The sequence below is a fragment of the Macrotis lagotis genome, chromosome 1 (assembly GCF_037893015.1).
Source record: "Macrotis lagotis isolate mMagLag1 chromosome 1, bilby.v1.9.chrom.fasta, whole genome shotgun sequence".
Classification (NCBI taxonomy): domain Eukaryota; kingdom Metazoa; phylum Chordata; class Mammalia; order Peramelemorphia; family Peramelidae; genus Macrotis; species Macrotis lagotis.
Genome location: NC_133658.1, coordinates 376,919,225 through 376,943,401, shown reverse-complemented (window position 1 = coordinate 376,943,401; position 24,177 = coordinate 376,919,225). Strand labels below are relative to the sequence as shown.

Sequence of the window (24,177 nt, the reverse complement as noted above, 5' to 3'; positions counted from 1 at the left end):
CTGAGACAGTACCTCAAACTAAAGGGTAATAACCTTTATGGTTTTGGGGAAAACCTCCACTCCTGAATTAATGGGATAAAAGAGCAAGCTCAGGAAGTGAGCACAGTCATCTCCAAACAGTTTCTACCAGAGGCAGCAATTTTACAGATCATAGAATGGGAGGGGGTGAAAGTGAATGTTAGAGAAGGAGATATATTAGAATTAGAAGCAAATAGCTAGAAAATCCGCAGGGCATTTAATCAATAAAAAGAATGCATTTGGGTTGTACAAATATTCTGCAGGATCAATTTCCCCCCCTAAGAAATATTTGTTTCTTTACAAAGTTGCCATGAGTGCGTAGGGGAACATAAAAGCCATGATAAACACCTTCTGAAAAATATGGAAACATCCCTTTCCCATTTCTCATTGCAACTGTATTCTCCACTTACAGCGAGGTGAGGGATTTTAAGCCCTGGAACGCATCTGGTGCAATGTCTGAGATCTGATTCTTGCTGATGTCTCTGAAAAACATTGATGGGGTGAAATAAAAACTTGAGTCATAAAATCATAAAATCATTCATAAAATAGTAAAGTCATTCCTAAAAGCAAGGTATTTTGAGACTAACAGAACCCGTAGAGTTCATTTAGCCCCCCAGTTCTCTTTCTGCAGTTGGAAAAATATAAGCATTCATGTCAGAGCAGAGCCTAGAACCCAGATTTCTGGATTGCTAGCCCAAAACTCCTTATTTCTCATCTCATACCCACATTTATCACATAATGATTCTCCTGATGACCCCCCCTTTTCCTCTCACACTTTGCAAACCCTAAACCTCCTGGCTGCTTTCCCTCCTGGACCTGAGTAATAGTTTGAGTAGCAAGCCACATGAGCCAACTGAAATACCTTATTAGGTGGAATCTCTGGGTCATGAAAGGTGGGAATAAAATATATATTTCAGTTATAAAAATGTACCTGGAAGGAGCAGGAATTCTGAAATGGGTTTGGGATTCTTGTAGTTTTTAAATTTTTTTTTTATTTTTGAGCATTGTGAGCTGTAGAACCTCTCCAATATTTTGAAAAAGAAAACAAAAGGAAAAATCCAAATAAATAGAAAAATTGAGTCCCTTAATTCCTGGGCAACAAGACAGAGGAGAGATGATGTATCTTAGAAACTTACTAACACTTATCTGTGTTATCTGATCCTGGTAGAGAGTTTATTCTGCATTACTGGATGAGCATGGATTTGGGCCAGAGCTGTGCACCCTAAAAGGGAACTCCTGGAGATAGATGTTCCTTCTCCTAATAGAGATGGGCAATTCTTTAGTAACTTACAATTTTGGGGATTTGATTCTGTTAAGTGAGAAGCAAAATGACAAAGCATCCAGTTAGTGAAGGTTAATAATAGCACTTAAATCTTTCTGATTCCAAATCTAGTTTTCTATTCACTAGACCATGTTGTTTCATGTTTAGCATAGAGATATATCCTGTCGTCCTGATTTATATCTGGCTCCTAGACTCAGATGGATCTGGAGGAGAAAGTGAGGCTTTCTTTTAGCATACCACTACCCCTCTCACTCAAGTCTAATTCACTTTCTAGTCATGGCATCACCTTCCTGATGACATGGCCTTCTTCAAGAATGAAGGATAAATATCATTGTTCACTTAATAAATATTTGTTGCCTTAATTGACTTTCTCATACATAAAACATCAGTGCCAGAAGGGTACTTAGAGATCATCTAACTCAACCCTCTCAATTGATGGAGAAAACGCACTAAAGACTCAGAGTTGTCAAATAATTTGCTCCAAATCACATAGCAAGGTACTTGGGTTTAGACCTCTAGGTCACACAACCTACCAATCTATTGCTCATTCTCCATCACTCAAAGGCACCAAGCTCAATGAAACTGCTCATATTAGAACAAGCCCCCATCACCTCTCACCTGGATCACTGCCAATGGTTTCTCTTCCCAAACTAGTTCATCTAATACTCTGCTGCCAAATTTCCTTAAGTACACATATCCTTGGTCATGTCACTCCCCACCTTTAACAATCCCTATAGCTCTCTTCTGGCTCTTCACTGGTCAGTCCCCAGTCTATCTATTCAGGTTCATTGGACATCACTCCCCACCCTGATCTCTGCAAACAAGTCTAACTGGCCTTCTCTCTTCTCCTCTCCTCCTCCTCCTCCTCCTCCTCCTCCTCCTCCTCCTCCTCCTCCTCCTCCTCCTTCCATAGGCAAGCCTCCTATCTTATCTTTGTGTTTTAGTATAGACTACTCCTCACCTCTGACCATCTCCACCCAGCCTGGAACAAATTACCTACCCTGAATCCTTATCTTCCTTGAAGATACAGATCAAGCACTACTGGCTACAAAAAGCTTTTCTTGATCCTCCTAATTGCTAGTTTCCTCCCTTCCAAACTATCTTGTGTTTATTTTGTATTTATATTTATTATCTTTATACTTATTCTGTATACATATATGTATATATATGTATAGACATATATGTATAAACATACATGTATATGTAATTCCCCCATTAGAATGTAAGCTATTTAAGAGGTTTAATAAATTCTTTATGATTGATTGATTCAGTAATGTCTCCATAATAATGTCTTCAGGTTTTACTAGTGACCCTTCATTAAAAGGGAGTTTTAGTTTCTAGGAGTTACTTATACTGGGAACTGGTTTGGGGACTGGGCTACTAGATAGAGACATACAATATTTACAATGATGCTTTAACACTTATTTTCTTTAAAAGAAAGAAAATCAATTTTATTCTACCGGGTGTGAATTAGGAAGAAGATAGTTAGGACCTCTATGGGTCAGAGAGATGGAGAGGGGTACAGAATGGAAAAAAATAGCATACTGTAAACACTCCGGAAAATAGTTTCAAATGGGGAATGACTAAAGCTTTTTAGTTCTCTTAAACAAGTTCAGTTGGAGACTAAGCATGGAGTCCCATTGGGCATGTTTTCCTTTCCTTTTTTTTTTAAATCATGAAAAGTACAGAACAACCAGTTTCCCATCTCCCTCCTTAGGAGTCTCTAATTGGAAAGATACTGCATAGGTTCAAGCTTCTTAGCTACAGCTGTTCAGTTTATCCCTTTAGCTAGTGAGATTCCCAGTAACAAATCCACAGATTGCATTTGCAAACTCACCAGCTTAAATTGAGATTTTCTTCAGGTCCCTCTTTTCATAGAAGAGTCTTAGGAGGTGAATGCACCAGGATTATCCTAGTCCTTCCTCCCTGAAGCATTAGCCTTTGGGCTGGCAAATCATTATTAACAAAAGTTCACTTTGTTCACACTGGCTGTATTCCCGTTATAATGCCAAGATGCAATGGACTCCCTGTTGTCTTTCTAATATCTTTAATTAGGATGGGCTGACTTGTCATGGGTACCAGACCCCTGCAATGCAAGTTTACTCTTTATGACTAGTTTGGAAACTTGTTTCAGTCATATGATGGGAGTTCACATAAGACATGATCATTCAATAAGCTCCTCTGGATAGTATGGAGTTCCAGTAGTGTGGATAGATGATTTGAAGAGATAGGGAAATAAGACTTGGAAAAGCAAGAGTTTCAGAGTCATAAAATCATGGAAATTTTGGAGCTAGAAAGGGCATTAGAAGTAAGTTAGTCTAACACCCAAACTTTGATTCTTTCTCAATTCAACAAAGATTTAAAATGTCAACAATGTGTCAGTGGAGTGTATACATGATTTGAAGTGATGGGAAATAAGACTTGGAAAAGCAAGAGTTTCAGGGTTATCAAATCCTAGAATTTTAGAACTGGAAAGGATCTTAAAAGTAAGTTAATTTAACACCCAAACTTTGATTCCATTCTCAATTCAACCAACATTTAAAGAATGTCAACAATGTCAAGAACTGAGGGTACAAAATAAGAACAAAACCATATATGACCTCAAGAAATTTACATTCTATTGTATAAATAAGAATGCCAGGGTCAAGAAGGATGAAATTAGTTTCTTATAAAGAGTTCCCTAGGTTCTTCCACAATATTCCATATTAAGGATGATCTGGCCATGTCAAATGGGAAAAAAACTGCCTTCTTATCTTCCCAAGATGGTTTAGGCTTCTATTTCCTGTACCTTTTTTTAGAGAAGTCTTACCTGGAGCTAAATTTGCCCCTGGGAGCAGGAAGGTAAGGAATTTATTAAAAGGAATTCTTCTCAAGGACAAGGAACAAAGTGTGCCTCAGTCATGGTTTACATGATGCTCATGTGTTTCCAGATAACATATTGAGGAACACTCATTAGATGAGTCCAACAGTCCCCAACTAGGATTTCTTCTTGGTTTTAGTGTATTCTACTCATCAAGGTATTTTGGGGGTAAATAATGATGGAAAAAAACCACACACACTCAGCATGAACTCACATCAGGAATCAGGTTGACCAGAACTCAAATCTTGTCTGAGATACTAGCTGTGTGACCCTGAGTAAGTCATATAACCTATGTTTGCTTCAGTTTCCTCTGGGGATAATAATGAGGATAAAATGAGATAATATTTGTAAAGTGCTTATTATAACATTTGACACATAGAAAAATGCTATGTAAATGTTAGCCATTATCTGAAGGCAAAACTTAATGCTTTTCTACTAGTTGTGTTTAATTATAGGAGAAATGAGTTGACAGACACTTAACCTTTTTAGTGATCAGTCCTTCCTATTCAGAAGAGATAAACAGATCTTCCTTGAGTATAGGGACAAAACATGATTCAGTTTACAAGTACTTTTTTATGTTTTTGTAAGGCAATGGGGTTAAGTGGCTTGTCTAAGGCTACAACAAGTACTTCTACATACTTATTCTCTGCCCCTTGGGAGTGTAGAGGGGGAGAAAAGGAGTGAAATGAATGAAAAAAAATCATCTTGATGAGCTTCAAAAGAAAGGAGAGACTGAATTTCATCTAAATCCATTTCCTGTTGGGATTCATTAAGCCCTTCTGCATACTAAGGGTGCTTTAAAAACATGGTGGCTGACCATCCATCATATCCCTAGGATGCAAAGTTATGCACCATCACCACTGTGGGCCTTGACTGTTTCAGTCAGTAAAGTCCCTGATAAGTCAGGATCTCAACCTTATTGTTCAATATTAAGTCTGAAGTGGTAGAGGCAAGAGCACCAGAAGAAAACTGCTACCACTAGGAGGGATGATGGCAATATTGGCAATGATGGATGGATTAATAATGGAAAAACTTAATAATAGCTGACATTTAGATAGCACTTAAAAGTTGGCAAAGTGATTTACACAAATTATCTCATGAAATTTCTATGAGACCCAATCTCACGAGATAATTGTTACTGGAATTATCTTTCCATTTGATGGATGCGCAAACTGAGGCTCAGAGAGTTTTCTGTGACTACTTTTGCTAGTGATATGCAAAATGGTAATACAACTGAGTCATGACAATTGTAACAATAATAATATTTGACATTTCTGTATAACTTAAGGGGTTTAAAAAAGATAGGGTATATCTGTATCTACATATGTACATAGAAAAATACTATATACATACACAGATATTTGTTGCTGAGTTGTTTTAACTGTGTTTTAACCCCAAAAGGGGTCCTTGGCAAAGATACTGAAGTGGTTTGCCATTTCCTTCTTCAGTTCATTTTACACATGAGGAGACTGAGTCAGTGTCTAAGAGGCAAGATTTGAACTTACAAAAAGGTGACTTCCTTCTCCAGGCCTGGTATTCTAGTCACTGTTCTACCCAAGGGTAAATCTCTCTCTCTCTCTCCAAACACATGCATACATATGTATATGTGTGTATGTGTGCATCTGCATGTATTATTTCAACCCATGCAAAACACTTTGTATATATATATTATATCATCTTGCTGTGTATGATACTTATAATAACTTCGGTAATTTGGCACTTTAGACTTTATTATCCTTCTTGTACAGATGAAGAAATTGAGGCTTGGGAATACAGAGGCTTGCCTCAGGTCACATAACAACTAAATGTCATAGATGATGATGATCATGCCATGCCACCATTTCATACTGACTCTCTAAGGAAAGCAGTGATAGTAGTTTTGTGGTGGTGTCTGTGATGGAAATAAAGATTTTCCTAAAGTTCTTGCTCTGTGCCTGCATAATCAAATCCAAGTGACTAGGATATATAAACATCTGGATAATGCAGGTCACAATGACTCTTCAAGCCCTTTTCCCTGATACACACTTTTGTTTTCCAAATAATCTCAGTTTAATCAAACAAATGTTCAGGTCCCATACTCAATATTCCATCCCAAAGTCCTTCATAGTTAGCACTCTTCCCTTCAGCACAAAATATCTCCTAAACTGGATGTCCAGGTATGAACCTGAGCTAACAGAAGCCTACCCTCAGCCCTCTTACCCACTTGGATCCCAGTCCCTGCAACACTCCACATCATCACCAAATATGTTATCTCCCAAGGCAGATAATGGAAGTAGTCAGTGGGTCAGTACTCATTTCATTTCCTCTGGAAATGCAGGTACAGAAACTTACATCCTTTTTAGCTTCTTATACTGGGTGAAGGCTCCTGCAGGGATAGCTTTGATGGAATTCTGTTCCAGGCGTCTGAAAAAAGAGACCAAAGTCAGTCAATCACTCAATCAATTCATCAACAAACAAGTGTATTGGGCATACCATGAGCATGTGACTTAGGGGATCTGAATGGAATCCTTGATCTCAAGAAGTTTATAATCACATTAACACATGTAAGACAATCATAGAACAAAATAAGATAGTATGGTAGCCAATGCTAAGTTATGTGGCACACATATGTATTTTATGAAGGGGTAAGTCAACAAGGATTAGAGAGATGAGACCCTCTGTGCCCTACAACCATCTCTTAGCAATTAATAGTCTTAAAGAATTTCCCAGAGCACTGATAATTTAAATAGTTTGTCCATGGTCACACAGACAGTATATATGTCAAAGGCAGAATTTGAAATCAGATCTTCCTGCCTCAACTGTCAGATATCTAGTCTATATGCTGTACTGCCGTTAAAAAATAATGAATTTGTCTAAGGTGTGTTTTTTTTTTTAAAATAAACTGAAAGGGGAAATATATTTCTTTAGGAAGCTGGCTTGATTTTTTTATTCATCAATGATACTATCTCACAAAATAGAAGTTGGCTTCAACAAATTCCTTGAAAATTCCAACAAATAATTTACTCATTACTTTTGACACAGACTGAATAAATGGGTGTTGCTGAAGGAATGAGCAGAATTGTACAGATTCACTTAGTTGATTCAGCTCTCTCTCTAAGGGGCAGTGAGTGCATTATCTTGAAGAAAATTTGCCCCTAATTTGCAGAGGAATGGTCCAGGAACACTGGTTCTTACATGACCCTCTGAGCCCTGGACCAAAGGAAGGCTGCCTTTGGGTCCAGGACCTCTCTCCCCAATGAGTCACTGGGATTTAATTCCAGCAAGTAATTGCAATATACATCTTGTACCAATACAGATTTACAAAGACATCCAAGACACCAAGAAAAGGAATAAAAAGGAGAGACTTAGGATATGGCTTCTTACCGATAAACCACCTTGCTATTCTGCTAAAAAACATCAGTCAAACTGATGACTAAGATTTAGCCAAAGCCACTGATTAGTTGTATGATTTTGTTCACTCCTTTGTCTTGGCATTTGTCAAGACTCAACTTAAATGTCTCTTAATCTTTCTGTCTGATTTACCGAATCTTTTTTTCTAATCACCTATGCTGATTTTCAGAATTAGATCATTTCTTACCCAGGGCTCCTAGAGCTTGTTGCTTTGGCCTCTGGTGGCTTTGGTAATGGTGTAGCATTGCTATATACTCAGTCAAACTGAGCCCTGGGAAAGACCTTACTAAAAAGGCCAAGATTTTCTGCTGCATGCAGGGCCATCTCCAGTTATCTAGATCTTGCTACTGGACCCAGATGGCTCCAGAGGAGAAAGTGATGCTGGTGACTTTGTACAGCCCTGACTCATTTAAATGCAATTCTTTTGCAAGTCATGGAAACACTGTCCTGGTCATGGTCTCTTTGAGAATGAAGGACAAACAATAATAACAGCATTAGAACAACCATCTAAGGTAGAGGTCAACTTCATACTTTCTTTCCCATCATTGAACCAGCTCAATATAGGAAGTGCCAGACACCCTGGAGATCCAAGAGCTGAAGTTTTCTCAGATGGGAAGGAACTGTGAAAAAAGAATCAAAATTTCCCATTTTCCCCCTTCTCTTAAAGAACTTTGTATCACCAAAAGCAGGCACAGTGGGAAAGCAGCTAGGAGAGCTAGGGAGGGAGCCTGCTTCCATTAGGGTTGATGGATGACGCTCTAGACCAGACTAAGCACTGAGGATCCCATCCTAATCAATCTCATGTCTCATGAAGGTGCAAATCTTTTCATCACCTCCTCATTTGGAGCTCATGTTCCCTAAACTCTCAGCATGAGGATGGAGGAGGGAGGAAATACAAAATACTGAGGAGGGGAGCAGAGGAGGATCACACTTCTGCATATAACCATCTCCCATTCCTGGCAGTGATGAGACCATTTGTCTCAAAGAGTAATCCCCACAGCGGAGTGGGGGAGACAGTTGTATTAATTTGTGCCTCAGCTATCTCATCTTCATTGGGGGAAGAAAGTATTTGTTACTCGGCCTGCTAATGGAGCAGTTTGCCAGCAATTTTCCCATTTCAAACAACATCTCAGTCGCTAATGCGTAATGGTTTGTCAGGCCTACCCATAACACAGACAAATCACTCTCAAGGCAAAAGAAAGGGGGGGAAAAAGGGAAAAAAAGGGAGGGCAAGCCGGAGGAACATTAGTACTGATAATTCTTGGCTGTCGGGTGAATAGAGTCTACAAATGAGAATGCCACGGTCTATTAACAGTGCTTTTGTGTTCTACTTGAGGGGTGTCAAAAAGTGTCCTTTGTTGTATCTATGGCCTCAGATTGACTGGATGGATGAGGTGAAGGTGAAAGCCAGGTCTACCCAGAACAGGCAGAGGGAACTTGCCTGGGCAGGGCGGGGTGGTGGTGGTGGTTTACAGGGTCATATGAAGGTACGCAGAAACACTTACAGAATATGCAAAAAAAAAAAAAAGGTGATATTACTCTGCAAATGCAGTTCTCTAATGATTGGGTTGTTCCTATCCAGAGAGAAGTTGGTAGGGCTGCACAGCCAGTTTGGTTTTTCAATCATTTAGTTATGTCTGACACTCCATGATCCCATTTTCTTGCCAAAGATACTGGAGGGGTCTACCTTTTCTTTCTCCAGTTTGTTTTACAGATGAGGAAACTGAGACAAACAGGGTGAAGCAGCTATTAAGTGTCTGACATCAAATTTGAGCTCAGAAAGATGAATCTTCCTGATTCCAGGCCTGGTGTTCTAGTCACTGTGCCCCCTAGCTGCCTCACCACCACCACCACCACTTCAACAACAGCAACAAGAACAGAGTGAGGAAAGCCAGATAGAATTAATCTTTGTATTATTGAGCACCTACTAAACAGCCCTGTGTTATTGCTATGCTTTCACAGAAAAAAGTGTCGTTAAGAAATTTACAGCTCAAAAGTGAGGGGTTGGGGCAACTAGATGGTGCAGTGGATAGAACACCAGCTCTGGAGTTGGGAGGACGTGAGTTCAAATCCAGCCTCAAACACATAATAATTGCCTGGTTGTGTGACCTGGGGCAAGTCACTTAGACCCATTGCCTCAAATAAATAAAATTTCAGGGTTTTTGCAAGGCAAATAGGGTTAAGTGGCTTGCCCAAGGCCACACAGCTAGGTAATTATTAAGTGTCTGAGACTGGATTTGAACCCAGGTACTCCTGACTCCAAGGCTGGTGCTTTATTCACTACACCACCTAGCCGCCCCAATAAATAAAATTTTAAAAAAAGAATTTCAAAAGTGAGGGGCTTGTAATATTATATAATTTGAGTCTGAAGAGTGTTTAGACGTCATCTACTCCAACCTCATCCTTTTAAGGATGAGGAAATGGATACTGGGAAAGATTAAGTTGCAAGGTGGGATTTGAACCCAGGCCCCTGACTTGAAGTCATGTGATTATTGGCAAAACCTGGGTCTCTCAATACAGGTCCTGGGTTCTTCCCATTCCCACTCTTCAATCTCTTAATATTAAGTACCAAATTTTTTGGAAATGAATTTTTTTGTTCAGTAGAGAAGGAATAAAGATTTTGAAACTTCAAGCCTCCAAATCTGTGCCTGCTAACCCTGAGAAAAGAGTACCTCTCTCTGCAGCCAAAACCATTGGAATAAGAAAACACTAAGGATTTGTTTTTGCTTGTCATATTCAAACCCACAGAAAGGAGACCACAAACCGAGCTGCCTCTCAGTTTCTACTTTGATTTCCAAAGCATGGTCATAGCATTGTGCCTGTTAATCTCATGCTGAATGGCATTACCTCCTCCATGGCTGGGGTCTCTCCTTTCCTGACCTTTCTAGGTCGTAGTCACAAGTAGCAGACCTGCTCTCACTGCTAACCCTAGAACTATGTGTATATGGGGCAGAATCTGAAGAGAGTCAATATTTGCCCTGAGGGTCTCCCAACCCTTGTGGCTCATTCTGCATCTTTTCCTCAGGAAATATGGCTCCCCTGTCAATGGAAAGTCATTTGATTAAGGCTGTTAGTCAATACACATATATTGAGTATTACTATATGTTAGGCACTGTGATAAGCACTTTTATATAAGTGGGGTTCTAACCTGCCCATAACACATACTCCAAGGGGATCAGCCACCACAGACTTGGAATTGAACCAAAAGAAACATTCAATGAAGTAAAAACAGGTGGGAGAAGATAGAAGTATAAGGCTCTTTCTGGAAGGCAGATTTAGCGTGAGCTGTCACATTTAGGACTATGTATGTAGCAAACAGCTGTTTTAGGTCTTCTGTTAACTGGTGTTCATGGCTTCCTTTTGCTGGCAAACATTCATCAGGCTCTGAGCTGATTTAATAAAACTAGCAGGAAAATAAACATACAAATCAAACAGGCAAGCATCTCCCCATCCTATCTAAGTTGAGAGTTTTCAAGAGATTTTAGGCATTTGTCCTCCGTATTGATCTAGCCCAACTCCTACTGCACTCCCTTAATGAACTTTCAAGATGTAAACACATGACACTGCACAAAGCATTTCTTACAATAGTTAAGTCAACATCATTCCCTAGGCCCCCAGCAAGGACGTGTCTGATGTTTTTCAAAAAATTGTTTGTAAGCTCCTTGTAGGCTATTCAAAATAGGTTTGGAAGCTCATCTTGTTTCTGGCTGGGTCGCTAGGAGTGTTGGCCTTAATGAGCATTTGAGACACTTCTTTATAAGTCTTTCTCCACCTGCAATTCTCTTGCTACTTCTAATTTAATTCAACATAATGCAATGCAATGCAATTTAGCAAACTTTTATTAAGTGCTGCAGTTTGGGCCAGGCACCATGTTTCCTTACCTAAGTACCCCTATTAGAACTACTAAGGCCATTTTATGGAATCAAAATTCAGCTCAGTCTGGAGGTTGGGCAATCAGTCATCTTCCCAAAGTCAGCTGGATGTACCTCTAGAAATCTGAAAGGTAGCATGGTGGAATACATATGGCAAGGGTTCCAAATCTCATCTCAGACACTTAGCTATGAGATCCTTGACAAGTCACTTAATTTCTGGACTCCACTTTCCTAATCTAAAATAAGAGGATTGAAGTTGATGGCCTCTAACATTCCTTCTGGTTCTAAATCTATAGTCTTGTGAATGCAGATTATAATTTATAGGGGTTCTGGTTACTACTGTCTCTGATAAAGGCTACTCCAAGGTTACTCCCCAGATACATGTCCCAATCCATTTTGTGGACAATATAGTTTTGACCTCATTTCTTTCTTCTCCTCAGCTTAGGAGCTCTTGATTCCGCAATGAATCCTGGTTACATTAGTCACTCAAGTTTCTATGTTTATTCAACATCAAAAATGTAGGATGTATGTATTTCTAACATAAACCAGGCTCTCACATAGTCATCTGTAGTGTACATGGCAGTGTCTACAGAGAACAGAGGCCCAGAAACCAGATTTGTTCTTCATGTATGTATATATATATATATATATATATATATATATATATATATATATGAGCTTAGAAGTTAAAACACAGGGTATGTTTTCACATCTTAAAAAAACACACATAGTCTGGGATGGAAACTTAGACTAAATCATTCTAAATTTAGAAAATGGGTATGTTTTATAGATGCATATATGTTAGAATATGTTCTTATCCTTCATTATTGAAGAGGACCAAAATGACATCTCTATGTTAGAGAAAAATTACAATGTGTTCGACTGTGGCTGATCAGGCCAATATGAGCCTGGAATGCTTTACCACAGGTCCAGCACAAATAGAGAAACCGGAGTGGGTTCTCTAAACTTGTGCAGCTGACATTTCCTTTGAGTTACTATAGATATATAAGAGGGTCATCTTAATGTAATATTTTTTATATAAAATCCTAGACTAAGTCCCCTTTCCTCCTAGGCCAACATAATCATTCACTATTGGGTAAAGTTTGTTAGGGGAGAGGCAATGGGAAGAATGGTCAATGAAAACTCCCCAAATCAGGGTCTTAGCTCAGAAAATTAGAGTCACTCATACAAAGAGTAACTTATTGAGTCTGGGAAGGGAAGGTTGACTCACCTTGGATCAAGATGGAGCAATCTCAGATTCATTTCCAAATAGTTTTCCCTCTTCAGAATTCACTTCTTATCCCCTTAGACCTATATTTTCCACAGCTGGTATAAGAGAACATTTGATCCAGTGTGGTGCAGTGGATAGAGTATGGTCCCTGAGTCAGGAGGGCCTGAGTTCAAACCCGGCCTCAGACACTTAATAATTGCCTAGCTGTGTGATCTTGGGCAAGTCAGTCTTGACCCCATTGCCTTAAATAAGTAAAAATTTTAAAGAAAGATATTGACCTTCCTCTTTTTTGGCATAAAATGTGTGGGAACAAAAAAGTCAAGGTCTAGAGGGTAGGTATGGTTTTTCTGCTTCTGAAGACACCTGTGAAGTCCATACAAGGTCATTCTCTACAGTAAAGCTGAAGTCAGCAATCCAGTTTTTCCTAGATGTGCCAGTAGATAGAATGGTGTGATTTGAAGAGTGACAGAAAAGTCTATCTGCACACACACACACACACACACACACACACACAATCTGCCCCATATTCAAGTGCTAGAACAGAGGTTCTTTAAGAAGTCAGAATGCCTTTAGCAGTCTAGTAAAACCTATGAATTCCTCCTTTAGAATAATGATTTTTAACATAATATAACATAAAAATGTGATATAATATATATTTATAAATAAAACTAATTATATGAAATACAATTAGCAAAATATTTTTTAAAAGGATTACACAAACCTCAGGTTAAGTAAAAATTTCTATACTGGAGTGTTTGATATATATCATAAAAGATTCATTTCTTTGGATCAAATATTGTTCTCATTCTTTTTAAAAAGGAAAGGTTAAGCAAGATTTAGTTTTCAGCTCTTTCCTCTTGATAGGAGGAGATGAAGTAATACTGTCATCACTTGAATCAACATGTATTTTTAGTTACTTTTTCTCTGTAACCTTCCCATCTAATTTGGGGGTATTATCCTTTCCCCTAAAGGTATAGCAGTTTAATTGCATTATGTCTAGAGTTCTTATAGACATTACAAACTGAAACTGCAGATGACAGACCAAAGAAGCATTTGAGTCCATGGTAATTTTCAGAATCCATCTCTTTTGGAGTGATGTCCAGTTCAGAGAAATGACAGTGCCTCTCTGAATCTATAAAATGATGGGAGCTCATTTCCAAAGAAAATCTGTAGTGAAACTTATTGTTTGTTCCAAGAAAAGAGAGAACTGAAAATGCTTCAATTTCAATTAGTCTTTGAATGAACAAAAAGGTTTGTACTTCACTTGAAATGCTTATAAGTACAGGCCCAAATCAGAGTTGAATGAGTATGATTTAAGAGATCTCTAAAAGTGAAAAGGGAAGGGGCAGGAACCCATGGGATGATAGCAAACATTCCCAGAGGAAAGATCAGGGAACTTTCAAGGCAGTGAGAGATTGTCAACAGGTGATGAGATATGGGGCAGGTTTTCAATTTTTCTCTCTATCTTGTTTAGATGGAGAAAACTTTGCTTATTCCATTCTGGGAACTGTGCTCTTTCTTCCTTTTTGTCATTCCTGTCAACCTCTTCCCTTCTTCTTTCTTTCCAACTGCTTTCTACTTGTTTTAGAGTACTTTGAGAGAATTCTTAAATCATCTTAATCTCAGATACTGGGCCTATACATACTTTACATATTTTGATAACAACTCAATGACTAAATCTCTAGTGATAAGCAATGTTACCCTTGTAAACAAAATTTTCTTTCTTTTTTTTTTATATACACTCCTCAGGCCTTCAGTTTTCCCTTCTGTGTCATCTTTCTCTACTTCACCACTCAATCATGAAAAACACTTCCTCCTTCACTATGTGCCTCCATTTCCAAGTCCAACATACAAATAAAGAATGCTTAAGATGTAACTAAAGATGTGAAGCATCAAGAAATTAATTCTCAGATGACTGGTCGCTAAATGAGCAATAGTGAACTTGGTTCCATTTTAGCTGATGTAATGTTGCTGATCATCTAAGAAAGTGATTCTCTCTCCAATGTGCTTGCTAGAAGCTGTGCCTCATCCAAAATAAGACAAAGAAAGATGAGCCAAGAACCATCTGAGTACTGATCAGCAACTCGAGGAAAATAATTTAGTCACACACCTCTGCTCTAGCTGAATGAATGAAAGAGAAAAGAACTATTTCCCCACCCTTTATAGTTATGAATATTTGAAGCGGTAGGCAACTAATGAGGAAGACAATGTTTTCAAATGGATCCCTTATCTGAGAGGTTGGAGCTGATGGCCACATAGACCCAGGAATACTTGGGGAGGAACACACATCTGTGGGACTTAAACTCAATTTGCCTTTTTTGGATTGGCCTTGTTCCTCCACATAAATAATCAGCTGCAATAGCCTATTAGAAAAAGATCAAAGGCTGCAAGAGAATTATTGTCATTCTCATTTGAAAAGAGAGAGATGTTCAGACATTGTTGTAGGTACTGATGTTTGATTTCATCATCCGGTGTGAAAACTCCCTCCACTATCCATAGGCTGGCAACTTAACTGCAGTTTAGATTAGAGAGAGTTTATTAGATTCAGAGAAGCACTGAGAGGTTGCTCAGGGTTACAAAGCCACTGTGTGTAAGAATCAGGACTTGGACCCAGGTCTTCTTCACTCCAAGAGAACATCTGTCTATCCCTAACATTATACTGTGTCTCTTAAATTAATTCATATAATTCTAGAATTAGACAAGAACTTTCAAGGCCACATAATTCCTCCCTTGCTTAAAGAATTCATCTTTTCAAATATCCCTGGCAGATGGTCATCCATTATCTCCTTAAATTCTTCCATTGCCTAAGAGCTCACCATCTCCTAAGGTAGTCTTTTCAATTAATGTCTTTCTGAAAATTCAATGCCCAACTTTTCTAGAAGTCTAGTACAGGATATTGTGAGACTGTTACTTCTCATTTTCTGGACAATATAACAACCCAAATCAACTAGATACATTTTCAATTTTATCTCCCACAGGTCATAGTTATAGACGTAAACCTATTCCCCAAGTAAATGCCTAAGTCACAAACAACAGGGATCTGTATTAGGCAAGGCGGGTGGGCAGTTCATTTAGGAAAAGTCATGGTACAAATTTTCAGAAAAATGATTCCTAGGACTGGCTTTTTAAAACAGACTCTGTGGTTGCAGCACCAGACCAAGGGAAGTAACATGGCTGCCAAAGTGAAATAATAAACAAATAGCCTAGGGAGAACTGAATAAGTGGGCTGGAGAGAAGAGGGATGTGGGCTTCTGAAAGGTGATAGGACTATAACAGGAATTCTATCCTGAACAACTAATTCCTAGGAGGGTAAATGCCACCAAAACCCCCCCCACAGAAAACATAGAAAAGAAGACTAAATAAGTAGAAAGAAAAAGAAGTTGAAGGAAAGGAACAGAAATAAGGGGAATGAGGAAAAAAAATATGGGAGTAGTGAGGGGCAAAGTGAAAGAAGAGGGGGTGGCTAGGTGGCGGCTAGGTGGCATAGTGGATAAAGCATGGGCCTTGGAGTCAGGAGTACGTGGGTTCAAATCCGGTCTCAGACACTTAATAATTACCTAGCTGTGTGGCCTTGGGCAAGCCACTTAACCCCATTTGCCTTGCAAAAACCTAAAAAAAACCCCAAAACAAAGTGAAAGAAGAGAAAGAAAGAAAAGGGAAAGATGAGAAAGAGAAAGAGGTAAAGAGATGAAGGGGAACAGGAAGAGGAATAGAATGAGTAGAGTTAGAGGAAGGTTGGTACTATTTAAAGAAGATCCATTGGAGGAGATTTCTGAGCACTGGTTGATTTCTGTCCTTAGGTCTTGAAGAGGATCAAAATGACATCACTAAGATAGAATCAAATAATCCTGTGTATGACTGTGGCTGATCAGTCCAATACAAGCTCATATTGCTCTACCACAGGTCAGGCACAAATAGTCCATATGAACAATTGGGGTCAATTCTCTAAATTTGCACATCTTGCATTTCTGTTGATTTCCTTTTATTCTGCTTCTATAGCACAGCGTCTTCTCTGATGTGGGTATTCCATTTTGGGAGACTATTTTGAGAAATAACAATTTAAAAAGCAACATCCAAAGAAGATTTTAGGAATGTAGGAACTGGCAGAATAGTTAAGTATGGGTGGCCTGGAACAGGTGGAATTAGAATTAAAGATAATAGATGGCTAGTAGCTTGGTTGAGAAGAAGAAGACTGGGGGACTTAGAAGAGGTAGGGTAGGAATTATATCATGAGAATTTGCTAGAGGAAGTAAGGAAACTTATTGTGGAACAGGCATTAGGAGTTGTGAGTGATCTATGAAAGGTAGTAGATGAAAGATTCCACATTGACAAAGGATAAGTTATAGGAGGAGAAAAGAGAAAATGGATTTTCTTCTTTAGTGGGGGGGGGGGATATTTGTAAAAAAGTTTTCAAGAGAAAAGGGAAGAAGTTTAAGTTATAGAAGGATAGGAGGAAGCTAAGGCTGAGGCATAAAGGATGATCCTGTAGGGCTAAACAAGTTGAGGAGGAGGAGGAAAAATGAATCATTAGGGAAGGAAACAAAGATTACCACACCTTCTGAAGATGGAAAGGGGGGGACAACTAGGTGGCACAGTGAATAGAGCACTGGTCCTGGAGTCAGGAGGACTTGAGTTCAAATCCAGCCTCAGACACGTAATAATTACCTAGCTGTGTGGCCTTGGGCAAGCCACTTAACCCCACTCGAAAGAAAGAAAGAAAGAAAGAAAGAAAGAAAGAAAGAAAGAAAGAAAGATGGAAAGATGGAAAGAGGGAATGGGTAGAAGCCAGGGGCTGCAAGCTGAAGAATGTTCATCTAGGGTCTCTAAAGGAATTGTCAAACCTGGCTTTAGACAGTTATCTGAGGGCAAAATTAGGAAATGAAGAAATCATTGTTAAACCTATGAAGAATGGGGCAGGTGGTGCAGTGGATCAGCCCTGGAGACAGGAGGATCCGAGTTTATATCTGACCTCAGACATTTAATAATTACCTAGCTGTGTGACCTTGGGCAAGTCATTTAACCCTATTGCCTTGCAAAAATAAAAAACAAAATAAAAATATGAAGAATATCTAGCAAAGATTTTGTGATTGATACTGACAAGGTACTCAGTCCAGAGTTTCACAATGAGCAGTTTTTATGATTTGGGGACAATACACCCAAGTAAGTTACACTAGAATACCTATTTTTTCCATGGAAAACTTGAAAACATGCATATGTTTATGAAGACACATTTGTTTCTGGATATAGAAGTTCTCACATACAGGCAAAAGAACTTTAAAATTTTTTTTTGTCAAAGTACAGCAATGGCAGAAGTTAAAGTCTTATTTCAAATGAAACCAAAAAGAGCTCAATCCTCCCCTCTGATGGTAGTGGCAATGAGTAGGTTGTAAGACCCATTAATGAGGAATAACAGATATGATGACAAAAACATTTCCCCATTGGCCCAATCTATCAGCTGTTAACAGCCTCAATCTCCTGATGGCCCATGGAGAGGGCACAGTATAGGTTTGGCTGTGGAAGAGATGATCAGGACTTGAACAGCCACAAACATGGGAACTTACATTTCCACGATGCCCTCTGGCAAGTTGGCTGGGATTTCTGTCAAGCCTTTTCCTCTACAATCCACAATATTGTTGCTACAGGTACATGCAGATGGACAGGATATCGAATTGACGCTGCAGGATGGAGGCTCTGAGTGGGGGCCTGTAGGGTCAAAGAAGGAAAATCAAATCAACAAGAATCTGGGTCCTCTGGTCCACACCCAGAGCTTTCCATCAAGGTGGCAATAGTTAGATCACTTAGGCCCTGAAAAAGAACTGGGCAGTGAATTATCTGGATAACTGTTGCCAATTTTCCACTTCAGAGAACCTACAGAGTCACAGCTGCCACAGACTCTATATTCAGCAAGTGGGAGACATTCTAGAGTTTGGCCCTGACCCCAGTCCCTTTCCATAGTGTTCCTTCTGCTTTGTTACCCCATTATCCTTCTGTTTTAGAGGAAAGGGGGGCCTTGGGGTTAAACTAGAATCAAAACTTGTCAGTGGAATATAAAGCCAACATAATGAGACAATGTTCATAGACTGCCAAACATCTGGAGGACCAGTGAAGAACTCAAAATATCTTAATCAGTTAGTCTTTATGAGGCCAAACCACTGTATAATTAGAAATATTTGTATGATGGACTGGGTTTTCCAATTTTCATTTGGATATTTGGTGTTGGATGAGGAAACAATTGAAGTTTGATTGAATGCCAAGATTAGATTTTAAGAAGGAAAAGTGCCTGGGCAACTTTTTTATGGCAGGAAGTCCTAGTCCCAAGTCACCCAAACTCTAGTATGAAGCGGGAAGAAAATAAACATTATATTCCATATTTTCCCCCTAATGTATTTTAGTTATAGGTAAAATCAAAATAGACCACTCATCATCTCCTGAAGGTAGCCACACTTTCTCACTTCTACTCCATTACATTTACTAGTCTTTAACCCTGAAATGCCTCTCCTCTCCAATTCTCAATTTACTGAAATTATTTCCATTGTTGTTCATTTGTTTCATTTGTGCCTGACACTTCATAATCCTATTTGGGGTTTTCTTGGCAAAGACACTTGAGTGGTTTGTCATTGCTTCTTCCAACTCATTTTACAGATGAAGAAACTAAAGTAAATAGGGTTAATTATCTTGCCAAGGGTCATACAGTTAGCAAATGTCTGAGGTTGTTTTGAACTCAGATCTTCCTGTCTTCAGACCTTGTGTTTTATTATCTACTACCTGTCTATTAAGAATTAATTTTAAATACCTCCTCCATGAAGCCTTCTTTGGATCATTGACTAGAAGTAATTTCTTCCTCATTTAACTTTATTCTCTTCTTGCACATTTATCAAACCCTAATTTATATTGTATTTATCAATATTGCTATCCCTCTCCTAGTAGACTGCAGGATTCATGAGGGTAAAGGCTGGGTCTGTTTTATTTCTTGTTTATTTATCTGGCTCCCAGTCTTGAACATATTTTGTTGTTGCTGAAGGATGAACTGAATAAGTAAATAAATAAATAAATAAATAAATGAAACATCAATACCTTTCCTAATTGGAGACTTTCTGATTCAACCATAGATAGAATTACCCTCACTGACATGAAAGCCCATTTTGGAATTTCTTAGAATTTAAGTATTCCTTAATTCCAAGGGATAAAACAAAACAACAACAACAAATAACAAAACACATTGAATGTTGTGACTATAAATACCAAAGCCATCCTTCTGCTTTGTATGTTTTGGTGGATGGCAAGTTAGAATCAAAGCCAAGGGATAAAACCTAACAAAAAAGCTTATCTATAAAGCCAAATCTGGAAAACATTGGAAGCCTCTGAACAAACTCAACATTCTTAGAGCAGATAAAATTTTTAATCCTTTTCTCCATTTCTACCATCAAATACTTGTCCAAGAACTTTCAGGAGTTTTTTAAGACATCCTTTTTTGTTCTCTTACTCAACTTTTTTAATGTGAGCTCAAAAAATCTTAAAAATGTAGCCAGTTTTCCAGTAATAAACTGCCTGTGAATTGGGAAATTTATGACTTCCAAAGCAAACCAGATCCAAACCTGCTCTTCTCATCCTTGATTGCCCAGCAGGGCCTCACTCTACTCACCAGCCACATTCATTCACAGATGGTTTAGTTCAATTTCTTTCCAGTCCCTACCTTGCTGAAGAAAGGATCTCAGGAAGGAAAAAACCCAGCCCAATTCCATATCCTTCATGTTGGCAGTTTCACAATCTAGAACCTAACAGACCACTGATTAAACAGGAAATATGGGAAAATTCCTAAGGAAGCAAAAATATATACATATATTTATATATGTATATGTATATACATATACATACATTTTGGTTTGGCTTCTATTCATTAGAAAGACTCAGAAGCTCAGTGAGTCAGAGCTGCAGCTGGTTTGGAGCTGAGAGCCAAAGCATTCCATGGTGGATCCTCATTTGGACTCTTAAGAGGGAACCTTTTACTATCCCTGTTGAAATCTCCTCATGCCAGAATGTGTTCACTCCACAGGTCCTTGGACTGATGTCTGAAGCTTAATGTAGAATGCTTAATATGACAGCAGGAGCCCTGCCCCAGCAAATGCCAACAGCAATTAGCATATGTACCCTGGGACAACATGTAATAACCACCACTCAATCATAGACCCCTATATGTATCACCACCCACATACACATGCACATACAAAGCATACAACTCTTCCACCATTATTAATTAAATGGTATGTTTGCTGAGAAATTTGTGCCCATAGAGAAGAGAATTTCAAAGGCATAAAATACCTAGTTTTACTGACCATCAGCAAAGCCTAGTAAGACATAATGAAAAAGTTCTGTTGGATTGGAGAAACAATAAGGAGCTATAAGTATCTAGAACTGAGTCATTATCCTAAAGATGCAAGAAATACCAGATATATCTCCAAATTGGGACAATTTACTAGTTTCTGAAAGAATTCTCCTATTCTTCAGAATGATGGGAAGAGGATGAGGTGGATACTTAATAGAGCTACTTTTCCTGCTTCTTGGAAACATCCTTTCCTTCCCCTATTTGGAGATTTTAAAAAAGGAGTATTGGGGGTAAATAGCTTCTATCCTCTCATCACATATCAGAAAAAATACCCTATTCTTGGGCCCAAATGTCAGAATTTTGAAATGTAGATGGCTGTATGAACATTAACTGCTAGTGACTGGTCTTCTGCTTCAAGGGGTAAATTCTCTTGACAAAAGCAGAAGAGAATTGCAGCAAGACCCATACCTCCTGTTTGAGAAATGTCATGAATTCCACTGAGAATTGGTGTCTGTGCTCTTGAATTTCCATCAGTTCAAATAGATTGAAGCCTATGGTCATCTTTCTTTTGATTTGCCAATATTATTTGGATAGGATGGGTCAGAAAATGGGAGAAAGAGAGACATTGTGTGCTCAAGCTAATACTGGAGGCAGGAGGTGTTGAAATGGACTTAAAAAACAAAACAAAACAAAATGGTCCTTCCAACTTTCCCCCTGCAGCTAATTCTCAGCAAAGTAAAATCGAATTGGTGCTGAAGCCTCTCTTGGGGGTAGTTGTATTTTTTCCATAGAGTTCTAGTGGCTTTGTGTTTATGAAATGCACATTCCACATTTCAAGCAGCACTATACAGTATGAAGAAAAAATATTTTAAATTCACTGATTTGTTACTATCTACATCTTGCATTAAAACAAGGGTTAAAAAATGGCTTCCCCCAATATCCTAAGCTGCTGTTAATTTGGCATTTTATCCACTTTCTTTACTAGGTCAATTCAGGGTTAGGCTGAAGACAAAAAATTCTATCCATTTTTCCAGAAAAAATTCTGCCTCAGTCAGTTCTCACTGTCATTATAATTGACATGGTGGAAAAGGACTTCAGAAGGTATTTATTCCAATCCAACCCCAAGTATTTGGATTGAATAGCATTGCTACATGCCAGAGAAGTGGATTCCTCCCCCTGCTTGAAGGCTTCAGTCATGGAGAACTCTTAATTTCTCCAGTCTGTCTTTTCCACTTCCAGACAATTCTAACTGTGCCTCTATTGATGTGAAATGTGCTTTCCTGTAACTCTATCCATTGGTTCAAACTCTGCCCCTCTGTGGTCAAGCAAGATTAGTTAATATCTTTCTCAACTAACAGAACTTCAAGTATTTAAAGAATGGCTATTATCTCTCCTTTCCCTCTTACTCCTATACAATTCCTCTAACTAGTACTCATATGGGTTAAGTCCCATTGCCAACCTTATCTCCTTCCTTTGTGAGCTACAAAGCTTGTTACTGTCCATTCTAAAATGTGATGTCTTTCCCTGGATCTGACACATTTTAGGTAGGTACAGTCTGATCAGGATTCAGCATAGAAGAGTTACCACCTCCTTTACTCTCAAAACTACAGATATCCCTTCTACATCATGGACAGAAGGAATGCAATGCTTCCCTGAATTGCAAAAACTGTGTAAAATGTTTTGGCTCTCCATTCCAGAGAAGTCTGAATTTTTTTTTCTTTTATGAAGTGTTTATAATTCCTTATTGTAAAATATTGGTTATGTATTTGGTCACAGGCTCTGTGTCATCTACTGGTCTTTTTGTATAATCTATGGCTTCCATAAAGGTTCCCGCAAATTCCATTTATTATGCCAATCTATAATATATCAAAACTTTGATGAAGAGTAGCAATGTGAAGGGGGAGGCTAGGTGGCGCAGTGGATAGAGCACCAGCCCTGGAGTCAGGAGTACCTGAGTTCGAATCCCACCTCAGACACTTAATAATGACTTAGCTGTGTGGCCTTGGGCAAGCCACTTAATCCCATTGCCTTGCAAAAAAGAAACCCTAAAAAAAAGTAGCAATGTGAAATATACTTTTATTTTTAAGATCCCAGTTTTGTTTGTTTTGGGTTTTCATATCACCCTGCTGACTCATGTTAAGCTTATAGCCAATTAACCCCCCCATAGCCAATTAGTTTTTTTCACATAATGTGCCTTCTAGTTATATCTTCCTTCTCTTATATTTGTACAGTTGATTCTTTTGACCCAAGCATTGGTTTTTACATTTATTTTTATTAGATTTCATTTTGCTAGTTTCACTGCTACATCCTGTTGAAATTTTTTTTATCATAATTCTGTCATCTAGTGGGTTAGTGAACCCTCCACACTTTATAGTTCTGTTCTATAATATGACAAGATGCAAATACAATTTTGAGCTCTGTATCATCTGCAAAATTCATCCACATACCATTTCTATTTTCATCTGAATCACAGGTAAATTTGAGAAGACCTTTCCCATTTGCTTTTTTGCCTTGGAGAAACTGACTTCTTTGAGGTCCCAGGAGCATATTTCAAATGAGTTGCCACTTCAACACCTAGAGGTATATAATGTAGCTCCCCTGGGATGACACTGAGATCAGTCCCCTTGGCTCATTCAAGTGAGGTATCCCATTTCATGCCAAGATAGGAGGATTGAGCTTGATGTTACTGGAAATGAGAAAGGGTTGAAGCTTCCCTAGTGTGGAGTAGTAGAAAATTGGCGGACCCAGAATTACCCCCCCCCAACTCCTTTGGTAAGACCAGAACTTCATATAAGCTCTCAATTCCAAAATTATGGGCCCCTCCCTGGTCATAGCTCCCAGTCCTGCCTGTGGGTAGCTGGCGAGAAAAAGAGAAAACTTCTGAGGAGGACAAGGAATCGCTCTGTGCTCCCCTTCCAGGTGGTGACCCACCCCAAAGCTATGTAGCAAAAGGAAGTGAGAAGATTTGCCTTCCTCCCTGACTTGTTGCAGAGCCGCAGGGCAGAGTAAGCATCAAAGCAAGGGAGCAAAGTCTTTTATCCAGAGAGAAAAAAGATTCCCACACTCCTTTGGAGGAAAAGGACAATGCAGAAGGAATAAGCTGCCTGGTAAGCCCATTCCACATGTGTATGCAGTTCTTCATTCTCTCTCATTAATCCACTATATCCTTGTGTGAATCAGCTTTGTAGGACTCTCCCCCCA

At 38.8% G+C, this 24,177-nt stretch overlaps 1 protein-coding gene across 1 annotated transcript in view; it reads right to left on the bottom strand.

Moving 5' to 3' along the window:
* The window catches only part of SLIT3 (slit guidance ligand 3), an 805,773-nt gene that overhangs the window by 144,870 nt on the left and 636,726 nt on the right, over positions 1-24,177 (bottom strand). Inside the window, exons 9-11 of the mRNA XM_074204955.1 lie at positions 18,215-18,356; positions 6,492-6,563; positions 429-500 (exon numbers count right to left, since the gene is read on the bottom strand). Coding sequence (XP_074061056.1) covers positions 429-500; positions 6,492-6,563; positions 18,215-18,356 — 286 coding nt within the window. The remainder of the gene's footprint in view (positions 1-428; positions 501-6,491; positions 6,564-18,214; positions 18,357-24,177) is intronic.